This window comes from Triticum aestivum, chromosome 7A, assembly GCF_018294505.1.
Source record: "Triticum aestivum cultivar Chinese Spring chromosome 7A, IWGSC CS RefSeq v2.1, whole genome shotgun sequence".
Classification (NCBI taxonomy): Eukaryota; Viridiplantae; Streptophyta; class Magnoliopsida; order Poales; family Poaceae; genus Triticum; species Triticum aestivum.
In genome coordinates, this window is record NC_057812.1 from 641,520,112 (window position 1) to 641,537,541 (window position 17,430).

General features: G+C 41.1%; 1 protein-coding gene across 1 annotated transcript; it reads left to right on the forward strand.

Moving 5' to 3' along the window:
* Positions 1 to 4,607: 4,607 nt before the first annotated feature.
* LOC123154129 (histone H3.3) lies at positions 4,608 to 5,468 on the forward strand. The gene is made up of 2 exons (XM_044572924.1): positions 4,608 to 4,772; positions 4,888 to 5,468. The coding sequence occupies exons 1-2, from the start codon at positions 4,701 to 4,703 to the stop codon at positions 5,224 to 5,226; spliced, it is 411 nt and encodes a 136-aa protein (XP_044428859.1). The 5' UTR covers positions 4,608 to 4,700; the 3' UTR covers positions 5,227 to 5,468.
* The last annotated feature ends 11,962 nt before the right edge of the window (positions 5,469 to 17,430 follow it).

A 17,430-nucleotide genomic window follows, 5' to 3' on the forward strand; every position in this document is an offset into this window, starting at 1 on the left:
CGTGTCAAAGGCTCGTTTCACTCGAATTTAAAGGCCGTAACTCCTACTTATTTCTATTCATTAAAGCTTGCCCTGGTTCAGAGAAGTTTGTAAGCTCTTTCTCTTTTTTCGTTTTTCGCCACCTCCTGTGTCTTTCCGTTTAAGGTCTTTAATTCGGCATTAGCTTCGTTAGAGAAAGCCATGCGTGAACTACAAAGCATGGGATCCTGAAGCCAAGCCGTCAAAAGGAAAGGCGAGCAGCCCTTATTGCAATAGCAAACGGCCTACTTATAGCCCTATTTATACCCTTTCTCGGGGACTTCAACGGGCCTTACAAGCTCAATAAATTGCAATTCTTCACCTTTTCCTCAGACAGTGGGAATGCATTTTCTTACTTGATTGACATTGACAGATATGTGTACCACACCGAACAAGCAATATGTCATATGCTTGATGTACCAGCCAAGATTTCTTTCACCTCACAATCCCAAATAATTCGCTTAGGAGTCAGTACATAAAGATTTAATTTCATTTCTGCGATTTGTTCCGGTAGTTTCCAAGTGCCATCTCTATTCGACTCCCATGCTTATTCTTGAACGCTTGAAGGGGAAGTCCGGGCTGAGTCAGCTAAAGGCGGAGCCGGGCGGGATATGGTATTAGCTCTCTATGTGTTTTTTTATTTTTTGTCTATAGGTAAGCTATATGTTATTCAAGGCATCAATAGAAGCGAAAAAGAATGGGTCATCTTTGTCAATTGATAACTGAGTGAGAGAAGACAATCACGTTCTTAAAGCGGTCGGTTCGCCGGATTCACAAAAGGGAGAAAACCTGAAAAAAAAACCGGAAGTCTTGGCTGTATGACAAATGCTCAAATAATTGAGCTGCGTATTCAGATCCAAACGATCAAGAAAGGATCCCAGACTGCTCAAGATTATCTGCGCAGGATCAAATTCCAGTCTGATCAACTTGCAGCAGCAGGAGAACCTGTGACAGACAAAGATCTTGTCTTGTACACACTTGGTGGATTAGGCAGAGACAGCCACTGATCAGATTCAGCTGACCTCAATGGGTGGGTTGGCTGTGAAAGGAGAGTAGAGTTTTTGAGTTTTGTAAGAAAAGTACTGGGTGAGGCTCCTCACATCCATAACATATTATCTGTACTCTTTTTCAAGCATAGTTGAATTAAGTTGATCTATAAATCTAGCTGCCTTAACTGCGGATGATTCCTGAAGAGTGTTGAATACCAAGCCTAGTACTGAGGAATAAAAGTAAGAAAGATCCGCAAGAGAAGAAAGGACCTGGGACAGAAGAAAGAACCAAACCCTATAGTTGTACAGAATTCCGGGGCAAAAAAACGCAAATAAAGAAGAGCTTCTTGTTTCCAAGCGGAACTCGAATGGGCTGCTAGCAGATTTGTTGGGGATGGCAAGTTAACACCGTGGGTAGGCTTGCCTTTCACTCGCTCTGGACACTTTCAATGCGCGAAATCCGTTTCGAGTTAGAGTACGAAACTTCTTGCTGCAGCCGTTTTATTCGCTGCTTGCTACTTTCTAAAATGGGAATTCTGTACAACTATAGGGTTCGGTTCTTTCTTCTGTCCCAGGTCCTTTCTTCTCTTGCGGATCTTTCTTATACGGGCCCGTCCCCTCTTACCCCTAACTAACAATTATGTTGCTCTCGCCTTTTTGTAATCTTATCTTTCAAAAATGCACTAATGAACTTTTTTAAAATTCATGATTTTTTTAGATTCACTTGTTTTTCAAATATATGAAATTTTCTACCTTGTGAATTTTTTAATTGCATGAACTTATTTAGAACTCGTGAATCTTTTTCATGTTTTTTTTCTGAATTTTGTGAGCTTTTATGAAAAGTAAACGATCTACAGTCAGCTTGTCAACTGGGAACCGAGTCAACCAGGAAAATAAAGAAAAGAGCGAACCAGGAATTGTTTTTTGATTGACTAACACAGGAACCGAGTTAGCCCTCGCAACATTTTATTGAGCCATCCCGTGAGCGTCCGTTATGCAGGCGCTTATGGGGAGGCGCTTATGCAGGCGCTTAGTGCAAAAAAAAAATACGTTTAGCGCCCATGCTGGAGTCTCATTCTCCAACGCTAGCAGCAGCGTACAGCTGCTACTCCAACTAAAAAATTAACGTAAAGGTCTGCTAGCACCCGGTGCCTACCTTTGCTCCGGCGCTAGCATAAATCAGGGAATCGGGCAGGATTTTGTTATAACGGCCAGGAATCAGATCCTGGCGCCTGTGTTGGCGCCCGGCGTTGTAAATGCCCTAAGGTGCAAATTATGGGGCACGCCTATCCCTCGCTTGACGTGAGTTCTTTTTTTTTCCCAGGGAAGCGAGCGCCATACTGGGCCGGCCCATGCGCGCGTGAGTCCACTTCCTCATATTTCTCTTCTGCTTTTCATGTTTTTGATTTCCTTTTCTCATTTCGTTTGTACTTCCAAATACTCTAAACATATGTATTACAAAAATATAATTTATAATTATTGTTGAAATATTCTAGTAATGCATTTGAAAAATGTTAAATGTGTATAGAAAAAACATGTTTCCAATGTATAAGATAAATGTACACATAAAATGTACAATGAGTATGCCAAAAAGTAGAGATAAAAAATTAAATTTAAGATATAAGTAATTTATTTGGAAAATATTAAATCTGTATATAAAAATCTTCTTGATCTATACAAAATACTCATAATGTGTATATAAAAATATTAGATACCCAATTTTTTTTCAAATGTTAATCATCTGTTTAAATAATTTTAAACGTGTACAGAAATGTTCTAGATGTATACCAAACATTTTGAACACGTGTAAAAATGGACACAAAGCGTTAATTTTTATAAAAAATTGATTGTTTGCCAAAAACATGTCAATCATATAGTTGAAAAATATTATAGATGTATACCAAAAATTTAGAACATATATTAAAATATATTTAACATAATGCGTTGAAATTTATAACAAATTGTTCATTTGCCAAAAAAATGTCAATGATATAGTTCAAAAATGTTAAACCCACATAACAATGTACCTGATGTGTACCAAAAACGTACAATGCGTAGAAAAAAGTAGTCATCAAACACGAATATTTGGGTGAAATGTTAATCATATATTTATTAAATGTAGACAAAATTTCTCCTGATATATATGAAAAATGTAGAGCATGTAAGAAATTTTTTAACATAAAAAAATAAACTTTATTTATTGTTGATCATTTATAAAAATTATGAATCATATATTTCAGAAAAAATAGACATATATTATTTTTTGCTGATATATACCGAGCCTGTATAATGTGTATAAAAAGTAGTTATCAAACATTATTATTTTTAAATGTTAGTCATATATTTTTAAAAAGGTAAAATGTAAAAAATAAAGTTCCTGGTGTGTACTTAGCATATACAAATGTGTAATAAAAATAGATATGTGTTGAACAAAAATAGAGAGAAAATGTGAACCAAAGAAATGAAACAGAGAAACAAAGAAAACACCTTAGAAGCAAAGAAGAAGAAAATGAAAAACCCAAAGAAAACTGTGAAAACCACGAACTTTTTTAGAAATAAAGATATATATAAGAGAAAAACTCATTGGAAAAAACTAAAGAAAATCAAAGAGAAAAAGGAAAGAGGAAAAACCGAAGAAAATCAAGTATGGAGCTCTGAAGCGAACCTGACCTCGAAACCGGCCGACAGCCCGGATACCCGCCCACACATGCATGAGACCATACCTGGCCAAACGGGCCAGCCCGGCCCGGCCCGCCGTAAACGTGCCTGGCACGACACGGCCCGTCTCGACACGAATAATAACTGGGTCGTGCCGTGACGGCCCACGGGCCGGAGCTAGCAGCCCAGGCACGGCATGTAGGCTACATGGGCCGGCACGCGGCACGCCCAGGCACGTCGGCTCGTTGGAGGAAGCTGGCCCGTCTGGCGCGATTTTTTTTTCTTTTTCTTCGTAATACCTATGAAAACAGCAAAAAAAAGGTCAAAAATGTAGAAAATTGCAAAATCCGGTAGACTATTATGTGAGATAAATCTAGAGTTTCATTAGCACATACACATCATTAAAACTCCCATCTGAAAGAATAAAAGAATACAAGACATACTCTATAATTACAAAAGGATAAAAAAATACAAAGACTACACTATAACAGTACTACTACTTAGATTCAAGCACTAATAAAACACGCATGCACTATAAAAATATTAAACATATTAAGGTATTCGGTATTTATATAGGACATATATATTTATATTTTAAAAAAAACATAAACGGGTCGTGCCGTGCCGGCCTGCGTGCCTAGCCTCCAGGCCCAAGCACCACCCATGACGTGCCGCGTGCCGGGCCTGGCCCGTTTAGCCCGGGTCGTGCTGGGCCTGGTGCTACCGGGCCGTTTGGCCAGCTATACATGAGACCGCAGTCCCGCCCTCCACCGCCAAGTCAGCGATCCGCGCCCCCTCACTCCACCGCCAACCATCGCCGAGCACGCGGATCGGCTCTACGCGAGCCCAGCCGTCAGATCCGAGCGCAATCCGCGATCCATGCCCCCCCTGCCCGCCCCCGCGCGCCCACCCCCACATATAAATTCCCCACCAACCTCCCTCCTCTTCTCCCATCACCCAATTCCCCGCCTTCAATTTCGAGTTCCACCGCCCGCTCCCGCACAACAAAGGCAACCGAAGCCGGCGAGAGGAGCCATGGCCCGTACCAAGCAGACCGCCCGCAAGTCCACCGGCGGCAAGGCGCCCCGCAAGCAGCTCGCCACCAAGGTACGCCTCCGCCCCTTCCCTTCTCCCCTACCCGTCCCTCCCCTCCTCGTCAATTCCCCCGATCTGGTCGACCTGCCTTCGCTGACGTGTTTGAATCGAAACGATGTGCTTTCAGGCCGCCAGGAAGTCGGCCCCGACCACCGGCGGCGTGAAGAAGCCGCACCGCTACAGGCCCGGGACCGTGGCGCTCCGCGAGATCCGCAAGTACCAGAAGAGCACGGAGCTGCTGATCCGCAAGCTGCCCTTCCAGCGCCTGGTCCGCGAGATCGCGCAGGACTTCAAGACGGACCTCCGCTTCCAGTCCCACGCCGTGCTCGCCCTCCAGGAGGCCGCCGAGGCCTACCTCGTCGGCCTCTTCGAGGACACCAACCTTTGCGCCATCCACGCCAAGCGCGTCACCATCATGCCCAAGGACATCCAGCTCGCCCGCCGCATCCGCGGGGAGCGCGCCTGAGCGGGAGCCAGACCAATCCGACCCCAGACGTCCCCGCCGCCGCTGCATTCGAGGGCATGCCGCCGTTCGTTCGCCAGCAGTAGTTGATTCGCCGCCTGCCGTTTTAGATCGTGTTAATTTTGGTTTGCGTTGATGCAAACAGATGCTTACTGTGAAACTGTTGGTTAATATACTGTTGATCGACCATTATCGATGTATGCAATTCTGAGGTGCTGTGGAGTTGTTGCCCCCTGTTCTCTGAATCCTCTTGTGACTTCTGTTCTCTGAATCCTCTTGTGACTTCTGTTCTCTGAATCCTCTTGTGATTTTCTCTGTGGCGGATAGAGGTTCTGTGGCTGTGGTTGTTTGAATTTTCGTCGGATGTGGTGGGGAATTTGATTTGGACACGCTCGTGATGGTGATCTCTGTAACAGGACAAAGATGAGCGGTAGGTGCAGGGAACGGATCCTCTAACATCATGAAGGAATGTCACGAAGCTATAATGTAATCCTAGTGCAAAATGAAGAAGGGATGTCACGGGTACTGTAGCAAAGACAATGTGCGTAATTACTGTTCATAGAAAATAAAATTCGAAATTAATTTTATTATACCATAATTTGTTTGTATGTAATTATTGTAAATGTATAAGGTAGATTTGTAATTTGTAAATTAATTCAAGTCATTTTAGATTTAATCATATAGAATATCCCTTCGTGATGTTAGAGGATCTCGTTCCATAGGGGTAGGGCTCGGCACCATCTTGTTTCTTAACTGGATGGTTAAAAAGACCATCGGCTTATTTGATTCGTTAGCGCAAAATGTACGCATTCGACATTAGTTCGAGTAATTTTGAAATGTTGCCTTCCTTCGATCCTTTTTGTCATTTCGGCTGCTTGGTTGTACAATCTGTGATGGGTCTTGAAATAAATCGAGGAAAATCTTGAAACCCTTCCCCCGTTTCCTGGACCAGCACGAACGAGCTGTCCAGTCAAAGTTCTGTAGTAAGCACACAGAGTGTTCGTGTTATGCCAAATCAACACTGAATTTCGGTCTGCCCGAATTAGCTAAATTTGGCTCAGAGAAGTGTGGGTTCATATGCTAAACCGGGAATTCCACCATACTTTTTATCGCAGGTGCTTGGTTGCCGGATCGAACAGAGATGGAGTACTGCTAATACACTACAGAGTATGTACAGAGAGGTGGACACGAATTTGTGCTGTTCCTTTGGATTGATGGATATTCTGTCAAAATAATTTACTATTAGATCCCTGTATAGTTTATTGTTAGTGGATTAGCTACTGTACTGCCAGGCTTATCTTAATATATTCTTACTTATTACTCCCTCCGTTCCAAAATATAGCGCGTCCTCGGTTTCCGTGCTTCAACTTTGACCATTAATTTAATCAACAAGACCGACTGCGGCGGGCGAAAAAATTATACCAATGAATTCATATTCAAAAAAAGTTTTTAATTATATAATTTTTGATCCCGCCGCAGTCGGTCTCGTGGGTTAAATTTATGGTCAAAGTTGAACCTCGAAAAGCGTGGGCGCGCTATATTTTGGAACGGAGGGAGTATTACTTAACGCTGGGGTTTAAGAAACCAACCCTTGTAAGCTTCCCTGCTACTGCTTGTCATGATCAAAACACAACAGATGTTCTGTATGTGATCCATGTCGTTTCAGAACCTTCAGAATTTATAAATCTTCTCATAGGGATGTTCTAATCTTCTCGTAGGGATGTTCCCATCTTCTCATAGGAATTACTATTTAATGATGTTACTTCAGAATGAACGCGTTGTGTTTCGACTAGCAATGCTTGTGCTTTTCCAAGTGAGCTGCTTAGTCCAGTATGAACACATGACTATCCTTCGATAGTTTAGATGGTTAATCTACTGTGTTGTTTCAGTGAGTATTATGTTTGTAAATCTGCAATTGGGGCACCAACTCATTGTTTTTTTAAGCTGACACGGGGGAGGGTGGGGGGGGGGGGGGGTCCCACTTGAATATATTTCAATTTTTGAAAGTTTTACAAACTAGAGAAGGCGGGATGAAAAGAAGTCCTGCCTTGTCCTCGGTGAGACCACAGGGTGACCCTACAATGTAGGTGCACCTGAGCTAAACTGATAATGATATTAAATCATCATTGCATCTCTCTAAGATGTTGTCCTTGAGATAACTAGTTTTTCTGAAGCAACAATCTGTTACACTAGGTACCAAGGAAATATGAACGTATCATTCTCTTTGGCTATATGATAACTTTCTACTCCCTCCGTTTCAAATTACTCGTCGTGGTTTTAGTTCATAATATACTTCTATCTAGGGAATGCATTAGTACCAAACTTCCGGAAGATAGAGACCATCGAATTATATATGCATATGCATTTTGCTCAATTCCGAACCTTGGAGATAGAATTAAAACAAACATGTTCAGACCAAAACACCATGCCAAATGAGATGATTTAAATGCACATCATCATCACTTTTCTGTCACGACTTGCGAAAACCCACCACTTTACAAAATGTGACATTTTGTACCGAACCGAAGAATTGACAGTGGCAAAAAACACTGAGCCATTTTTTGAGCGCGTTTTGTCGTGTCTGATCCCTCGCGGTCCGACAGCAATGATGACGCGCCGTTGTCGTTAATGGCTCTGTCCGAAGCCATTGGGTCGGCTGAACCTGAACGCTCCCTCACTCCCTCCTATCCCTTGCTCTCTCTCCCCGTCCTCTCTCTTGCGGGCATGGCGGCGGTGGTGGCTCCGGATCCATCAACGAGAGAGTGGTGGGGACAAGGCGTGGTGGATAGAGCCAGTCACCGTGCCTAGCCGGCGTGGCAGGGGGCACCCACGACGAGAAGGAAGATTGTGCGGCCACAGCATATTCACCTAAGAGTATTTCATTGTCGCCATATTTGGAGCAAATTCCTTTGAGCTACTGTCAAATGGTAGTGGTCGAGACCCTAGGAGAGCTGCCTGCCTCTCTGTATTAGCAAATTTCGTTGGTGGAATTCTAGGGTTCCAGATTTGAAAACTAGGGTTTGCTAGAATTCTAGCAAATTTTGTTGTTAACTGAACCTAGTTAACTGGATCTTAGTGTTTTTGACTGAACCTAGTTCTTAACCGAATGTCATTAACTGTATTTTGCTGGAATCCTAGCAAATTATGTTGTTAACTGAACCTAGTTAACTGAATTTTGCTATTTGTGACTGGTCTAGTTCTTAACTGAATGCAGTTAGATGTATTTTGCTGGAATTCTAGCAAATTTTGTTGTTAACTAAACCTAGTTAATTGAATTTTGTTGTTTGTGACTGAACCTAGTTCTTAACTGAACCTACATAACCGTATCTTGATGTTTCTCACTGAACCTAGTTATTAACTGAATTACTGAACCTAGTTAACTGAATCTTGTTGCTTGTCACTTAACCTAGGTGTTAACTGAATCTTGTTGTTTGTCACTGAACCTAGTTGTTAACTGAACCTACTTAACTGAATATTGCTGTTTGTCACTGGACCTAGTTGTTAAGTGAACCTACTTAACTGAATCTTGTTGTTTGTCACTGAATTTTCATGCCTTGTTTAACTGAATTTTAGGGTTTTCAAATGGTCAATTATTCTAGACTTAGTTACCTCACTTATTGATAGATGTTGCTGAATTATCCTTGTGTACTGAATCCAACTGACACTAAATGCCAGTACTGAAATTTGCAGGGTATTCTGTAGTGGGTACATGAGTTGAATTTGGTTTGAGTGATGCAGTGGACAAGTTGACCACAGAAAGAGTGAGTGAATGTACATGGGTTTAAGTGTTTGACTAATGTGAAGTGTCAGTTGGTGTGCTCAACTTAATGTTCAAATTGTGTTGATTAAAGGCAGCAAGTGTACCTAACTAGGAGAGACCTTGCAATATTCATACTTTATTCAATCAAACTATTCAAGCAAGTGTACCTAACTAGGGCTCGGCACCATCCTGTTTCTTAACTGGATGGTTAAAAAGACCATTGGCTTATTCGTTTTGTTAGCGCGACATCAGTTCGAGTAATTTTGAAATGTTGCCTTCCTTTGATCCTTTTTGTCATTTCGTCTGCTTGGTTGTACAATCTGTGATCGGTCTTGAAATAAATCGAGGAAATCCTTGAAACCCCTGTTTTCCGGACCAGCAAGAACGAGTTGTCCAGTCAAATTTCTGAAGCAGTAAGCACACAGTGTGTTCATGTTATGCCAAATCAACACTGAATTTCATTCTGCCTGAATTAGGCTCAGAGAAGTGTTAGTTCATATGCTAAACTGAGATTTCCACCATTCTTTTTATCGCAGGTGCTTGGTAGCCAGATCGAACACAGATGGCGTACTGCTAATTCATTAACATGAATTTGTGCTATTCCTTTGGATTGATGGATATTCTGTCAAAATAATTTACTTTTAGATCTCTGTATAGTACTGTACTGCCTAGGCTTATCTGAACGTATTCTTATTATTACTTAACGGTGGGTTAAGAAACCAACCCTTGTAAGCTTCCCTGCTACTACACTGCTCGTTTTCAAACCTTCAGAATTTGTAAATCCTCTCGTAGGGATGTTCCAATATTCTCATAGGAATTACTATTTAATGATGTTACTTAAGAATTAACGTGTTGTGTTTCGACTAGCAATGCTTGTGCTTTCCCAAGTGAGCTGCTTCATCCAGTATGAACACATGACTGTCCTTAGATAGTTTATATGGTTAATCTACTGTGTTGTTTCAGTGAGTATTATGTTTGTGAATCTGCAATTGAGACACCAACTCATTGTAGGTGCACCTGAGATAATGATATTAAATCATCACACTACTAGGGAAAACCTTTCCCTAGTAGTGGCGCTGGTTTAGAGGCCAGCAGTAGTGCGGGCCCCGCATTACTGCTATGACGCTACAGCTAACTTTTAGCAGTAGCGCGGGTTTAACCCCTTGCTACTGCTAAGTCAGTTATCAATAGCGTGGGTTTTCGCCCGCGCTACTGCTAAATAGCAGTAGCTTATACCTTGGTCATCCTATTAATCCAGCTTGGTCACTTTGGATCCATCCACTTGAATTTAATACACGTTTCTTTCACCCACTGATATAATAACTCATCATCATCATAATAACAACTCATCATCATCATAGTCATATAACAACTCCTCCTCATCATCATAGTCATATAACAACTCCTCCTCATCATCATCTATGAGTCATATAACAACTCATCATTCTAACACATTCTAGCACATAACTCATCATCATCATAATAACAACTCCTCCTCATCATCATAGTCATAATTAACACTAACTAATTGTTCTTACTACCTAGGACCTAACTAATAGTATAAAACAGGTAAACTGGTCCATCTTCAAAATGGAGAATGAAGATCCACCTGTCGCCAACTTGTGGCCTGCGCATATGCATGTTGTCTCCAATCGGTTGCATGCGCACATTCATTAGTTTGCTCCATTCTTTGATATTGAGCCTTGCATCTTTCAAAGAAATAGAGCATGCACTTTGGTAAGCCATCAGCGGAAACGATCGTATGCTAACCATATATATATGACCTTCGGTAAGCATCATGTCATGCACAACCTCCTTCGAGAGCTTCTGTTGAACAACATAATAGTAACATATGTAGTTAGCACTATAGTTTACTTAAGAAGAATGTATGCAATCAAGTTACTGTTATTAACAAAATCATACCAAGTTTTTGACAATGAAGTTACCATTCTGCAACACGTGGACTAGTGGCACGTATCCACTAAAATTTGGGTTGATAAAGTGATTGGTCTTAAAAGTCTCAACATCATCTATAAATGAGACAAGATACCCTTTCTCCTCACAATTAAGCTCGTAGCCATAGCTGTAGTATGTCTTCTCTACAGCCTTCCGAGTATTTCTTGAAGATAAGAAATAAGCTGACAATTATAAATAAACAACTTTAGTAGGTATGAACGCCAAATATTTTTAAATAAACAATATAAATTACTTAATAAATTTGTTTGACAAAACTGGAGGCATATCCACATCCACCAAAATGTCGATATTATCTTCAATATCATCTTCAGGACGAATATCGAAGGTTATTTGCATATTCTCCTCAAATCCATAGGCATTGCAGAGAGCTCCCCAATTAGAGCAACTGAAATGTGAGTGATTAAGCGCATTGTAGTGATTAATCCGAAAAGCATAACCATGTTTAGTTCTGAGGTGAGCTCTCATCGTCTCCATATTCTCAAACTCTTGGAAACCAAGCTTCTTCAAGACATACGGTCTTGCATGGCAGGGGATGCACTAGTCGAATTGAAAGAAAAACGGAAATTACACGTTGAAGCAAGGAAGCACAAGTCATGATTAATTATGAAGAAATACTTATTGTCGTTGCGTACCGTACAAACATCGAAGGTCTCTTCCAGCTTGACGGTGAAGAACCTACCATTTTGCAGGCGAGGCTCCCTGTCGCACATACCCCGGCCATCACAGCAGTGTTCGCACTCGGGGATCCTATCATCGTCAGACATTTCCTGTGTCCAAAATTCAAAGATTATAAATTGACAACAATTACCAGGAACTGAACACACAGATCACTATTCACCACGGGTTGACTTTCTGTCTATCGAGTCTTTCCTTGAAAACTCTCATCTCACGTGGTGTATATGGTGGACACTCCCTCTCTAGTATATTCGACAGTCGGTGATGGTCGTTCCTCCCTTCGTTTCCGAGTGTATTACACCAAAATGTCTAGCACACGGGAACGAAGAAGAAGCGATCCCCACGACAAAAGTTGGGATTCTTCCTCTCTGACATTTTGCGACTGTCGGTGATGGTCGCTCCTCCTTTCATTCAAAAGTGCATTACACCAAAATGCCTAGCACTTTCGAATGAAGAAGAAGCGACCCCCAAGACAACAGTCGGGATTCTTCCTCTCTCATATTTCGACAGTATATGGTGGACACTCCCTCACAGATATTTTGACCGCTGGTGATGGTTGCTTCCCCTCCTTCTCTCGTGCATTACCAAGGTATATCACGAGAAGAAGGAAAGGAAACGACCCCCATGATAACAGTCAGCATCCTTCCTTCAAGAGCAGACTGAAAGTCACACAAGGACCCCCATGATACCAATGAATTCATATTCAAAAAAAGTTTTTAATTATATAATTTTTGATCCCGCCGCAGTCGGTCTCGTGGGTTAAATTTATGGTCAAAGTTGAACCTCGAAAAGCGTGGGCGCGCTATATTTTGGAACGGAGGGAGTATTACTTAACGCTGGGGTTTAAGAAACCAACCCTTGTAAGCTTCCCTGCTACTGCTTGTCATGATCAAAACACAACAGATGTTCTGTATGTGATCCATGTCGTTTCAGAACCTTCAGAATTTATAAATCTTCTCATAGGGATGTTCTAATCTTCTCGTAGGGATGTTCCCATCTTCTCATAGGAATTACTATTTAATGATGTTACTTCAGAATGAACGCGTTGTGTTTCGACTAGCAATGCTTGTGCTTTTCCAAGTGAGCTGCTTAGTCCAGTATGAACACATGACTATCCTTCGATAGTTTAGATGGTTAATCTACTGTGTTGTTTCAGTGAGTATTATGTTTGTAAATCTGCAATTGGGGCACCAACTCATTGTTTTTTTTAAGCTGACACGGGGGAGGGTGGGGGGGGGGGGTCCCACTTGAATATATTTCAATTTTTTGAAAGTTTTACAAACTAGAGAAGGCGGGATGAAAAGAAGTCCTGCCTTGTCCTCGGTGAGACCACAGGGTGACCCTACAATGTAGGTGCACCTGAGCTAAACTGATAATGATATTAAATCATCATTGCATCTCTCTAAGATGTTGTCCTTGAGATAACTAGTTTTTCTGAAGCAACAATCTGTTACACTAGGTACCAAGGAAATATGAATGTATCATTCTCTTTGGCTATATGATAACTTTCTACTCCCTCCGTTTCAAATTACTCGTCGTGGTTTTAGTTCATAATATACTTCTATCTAGGGAATGCATTAGTACCAAACTTCCGGAAGATAGAGACCATCGAATTATATATGCATATGCATTTTGCTCAATTCCGAACCTTGGAGATAGAATTAAAACAAACATGTTCAGACCAAAACACCATGCCAAATGAGATGATTTAAATGCACAGCATCATCACTTTTCTGTCACGACTTGCGAAAACCCACCACTTTACAAAATGTGACATTTTGCACCGAACCGAAGAATTGACAGTGGCAAAAAACACTGAGCCATTTTTTGAGCGCGTTTTGTCGTGTCTGATCCCTCGCGGTCCGACAGCAATGATGACGCGCCGTTGTCGTTAATGGCTCTGTCCGAAGCCATTGGGTCGGCTGAACCTGAACGCTCCCTCACTCCCTCCTATCCCTTGCTCTCTCTCCCCGTCCTCTCTCTTGCGGGCATGGCGGCGGTGGTGGCTCCGGATCCATCAACGAGAGAGTGGTGGGGACAAGGCGTGGTGGATAGAGCCAGTCACCGTGCCTAGCCGGCGTGGCAGGGGGCACCCACGACGAGAAGGAAGATTGTGCGGCCACAGCATATTCACCTAAGAGTATTTCATTGTCGCCATATTTGGAGCAAATTCCTTTGAGCTACTGTCAAATGGTAGTGGTCGAGACCCTAGGAGAGCTGCCTGCCTCTCTGTATTAGCAAATTTCGTTGGTGGAATTCTAGGGTTCCAGATTTGAAAACTAGGGTTTGCTAGAATTCTAGCAAATTTTGTTGTTAACTGAACCTAGTTAACTGGATCTTAGTGTTTTTGACTGAACCTAGTTCTTAACCGAATGTCATTAACTGTATTTTGCTGGAATCCTAGCAAATTATGTTGTTAACTGAACCTAGTTAACTGAATTTTGCTATTTGTGACTGGTCTAGTTCTTAACTGAATGCAGTTAGATGTATTTTGCTGGAATTCTAGCAAATTTTGTTGTTAACTAAACCTAGTTAATTGAATTTTGCTGTTTGTGACTGAACCTAGTTCTTAACTGAACCTACATAACCGTATCTTGATGTTTCTCACTGAACCTAGTTATTAACTGAATTACTGAACCTAGTTAACTGAATCTTGTTGCTTGTCACTTAACCTAGGTGTTAACTGAATCTTGTTGTTTGTCACTGAACCTAGTTGTTAACTGAACCTACTTAACTGAATATTGCTGTTTGTCACTGGACCTAGTTGTTAAGTGAACCTACTTAACTGAATCTTGTTGTTTGTCACTGAATTTTCATGCCTTGTTTAACTGAATTTTAGGGTTTTCAAATGGTCAATTATTCTAGACTTAGTTACCTCACTTATTGATAGATGTTGCTGAATTATCCTTGTGTACTGAATCCAACTGACACTAAATGCCAGTACTGAAATTTGCAGGGTATTCTGTAGTGGGTACATGAGTTGAATTTGGTTTGAGTGATGCAGTGGACAAGTTGACCACAGAAAGAGTGAGTGAATGTACATGGGTTTAAGTGTTTGACTAATGTGAAGTGTCAGTTGGTGTGCTCAACTTAATGTTCAAATTGTGTTGATTAAAGGCAGCAAGTGTACCTAACTAGGAGAGACCTTGCAATATTCATACTTTATTCAATCAAACTATTCAAGCAAGTGTACCTAACTAGGGCTCGGCACCATCCTGTTTCTTAACTGGATGGTTAAAAAGACCATTGGCTTATTCGTTTTGTTAGCGCGACATCAGTTCGAGTAATTTTGAAATGTTGCCTTCCTTTGATCCTTTTTGTCATTTCGTCTGCTTGGTTGTACAATCTGTGATCGGTCTTGAAATAAATCGAGGAAATCCTTGAAACCCCTGTTTTCCGGACCAGCAAGAACGAGTTGTCCAGTCAAATTTCTGAAGCAGTAAGCACACAGTGTGTTCATGTTATGCCAAATCAACACTGAATTTCATTCTGCCTGAATTAGGCTCAGAGAAGTGTTAGTTCATATGCTAAACTGAGATTTCCACCATTCTTTTTATCGCAGGTGCTTGGTAGCCAGATCGAACACAGATGGCGTACTGCTAATTCATTAACATGAATTTGTGCTATTCCTTTGGATTGATGGATATTCTGTCAAAATAATTTACTTTTAGATCTCTGTATAGTACTGTACTGCCTAGGCTTATCTGAACGTATTCTTATTATTACTTAACGGTGGGTTAAGAAACCAACCCTTGTAAGCTTCCCTGCTACTACACTGCTCGTTTTCAAACCTTCAGAATTTGTAAATCCTCTCGTAGGGATGTTCCAATATTCTCATAGGAATTACTATTTAATGATGTTACTTAAGAATTAACGTGTTGTGTTTCGACTAGCAATGCTTGTGCTTTCCCAAGTGAGCTGCTTCATCCAGTATGAACACATGACTGTCCTTAGATAGTTTATATGGTTAATCTACTGTGTTGTTTCAGTGAGTATTATGTTTGTGAATCTGCAATTGAGACACCAACTCATTGTAGGTGCACCTGAGATAATGATATTAAATCATCACACTACTAGGGAAAACCTTTCCCTAGTAGTGGCGCTGGTTTAGAGGCCAGCAGTAGTGCGGGCCCCGCATTACTGCTATGACGCTACAGCTAACTTTTAGCAGTAGCGCGGGTTTAACCCCTTGCTACTGCTAAGTCAGTTATCAATAGCGTGGGTTTTCGCCCGCGCTACTGCTAAATAGCAGTAGCTTATACCTTGGTCATCCTATTAATCCAGCTTGGTCACTTTGGATCCATCCACTTGAATTTAATACACGTTTCTTTCACCCACTGATATAATAACTCATCATCATCATAATAACAACTCATCATCATCATAGTCATATAACAACTCCTCCTCATCATCATAGTCATATAACAACTCCTCCTCATCATCATCTATGAGTCATATAACAACTCATCATTCTAACACATTCTAGCACATAACTCATCATCATCATAATAACAACTCCTCCTCATCATCATAGTCATAATTAACACTAACTAATTGTTCTTACTACCTAGGACCTAACTAATAGTATAAAACAGGTAAACTGGTCCATCTTCAAAATGGAGAATGAAGATCCACCTGTCGCCAACTTGTGGCCTGCGCATATGCATGTTGTCTCCAATCGGTTGCATGCGCACATTCATTAGTTTGCTCCATTCTTTGATATTGAGCCTTGCATCTTTCAAAGAAATAGAGCATGCACTTTGGTAAGCCATCAGCGGAAACGATCGTATGCTAACCATATATATATGACCTTCGGTAAGCATCATGTCATGCACAACCTCCTTCGAGAGCTTCTGTTGAACAACATAATAGTAACATATGTAGTTAGCACTATAGTTTACTTAAGAAGAATGTATGCAATCAAGTTACTGTTATTAACAAAATCATACCAAGTTTTTGACAATGAAGTTACCATTCTGCAACACGTGGACTAGTGGCACGTATCCACTAAAATTTGGGTTGATAAAGTGATTGGTCTTAAAAGTCTCAACATCATCTATAAATGAGACAAGATACCCTTTCTCCTCACAATTAAGCTCGTAGCCATAGCTGTAGTATGTCTTCTCTACAGCCTTCCGAGTATTTCTTGAAGATAAGAAATAAGCTGACAATTATAAATAAACAACTTTAGTAGGTATGAACGCCAAATATTTTTAAATAAACAATATAAATTACTTAATAAATTTGTTTGACAAAACTGGAGGCATATCCACATCCACCAAAATGTCGATATTATCTTCAATATCATCTTCAGGACGAATATCGAAGGTTATTTGCATATTCTCCTCAAATCCATAGGCATTGCAGAGAGCTCCCCAATTAGAGCAACTGAAATGTGAGTGATTAAGCGCATTGTAGTGATTAATCCGAAAAGCATAACCATGTTTAGTTCTGAGGTGAGCTCTCATCGTCTCCATATTCTCAAACTCTTGGAAACCAAGCTTCTTCAAGACATACGGTCTTGCATGGCAGGGGATGCACTAGTCGAATTGAAAGAAAAACGGAAATTACACGTTGAAGCAAGGAAGCACAAGTCATGATTAATTATGAAGAAATACTTATTGTCGTTGCGTACCGTACAAACATCGAAGGTCTCTTCCAGCTTGACGGTGAAGAACCTACCATTTTGCAGGCGAGGCTCCCTGTCGCACATACCCCGGCCATCACAGCAGTGTTCGCACTCGGGGATCCTATCATCGTCAGACATTTCCTGTGTCCAAAATTCAAAGATTATA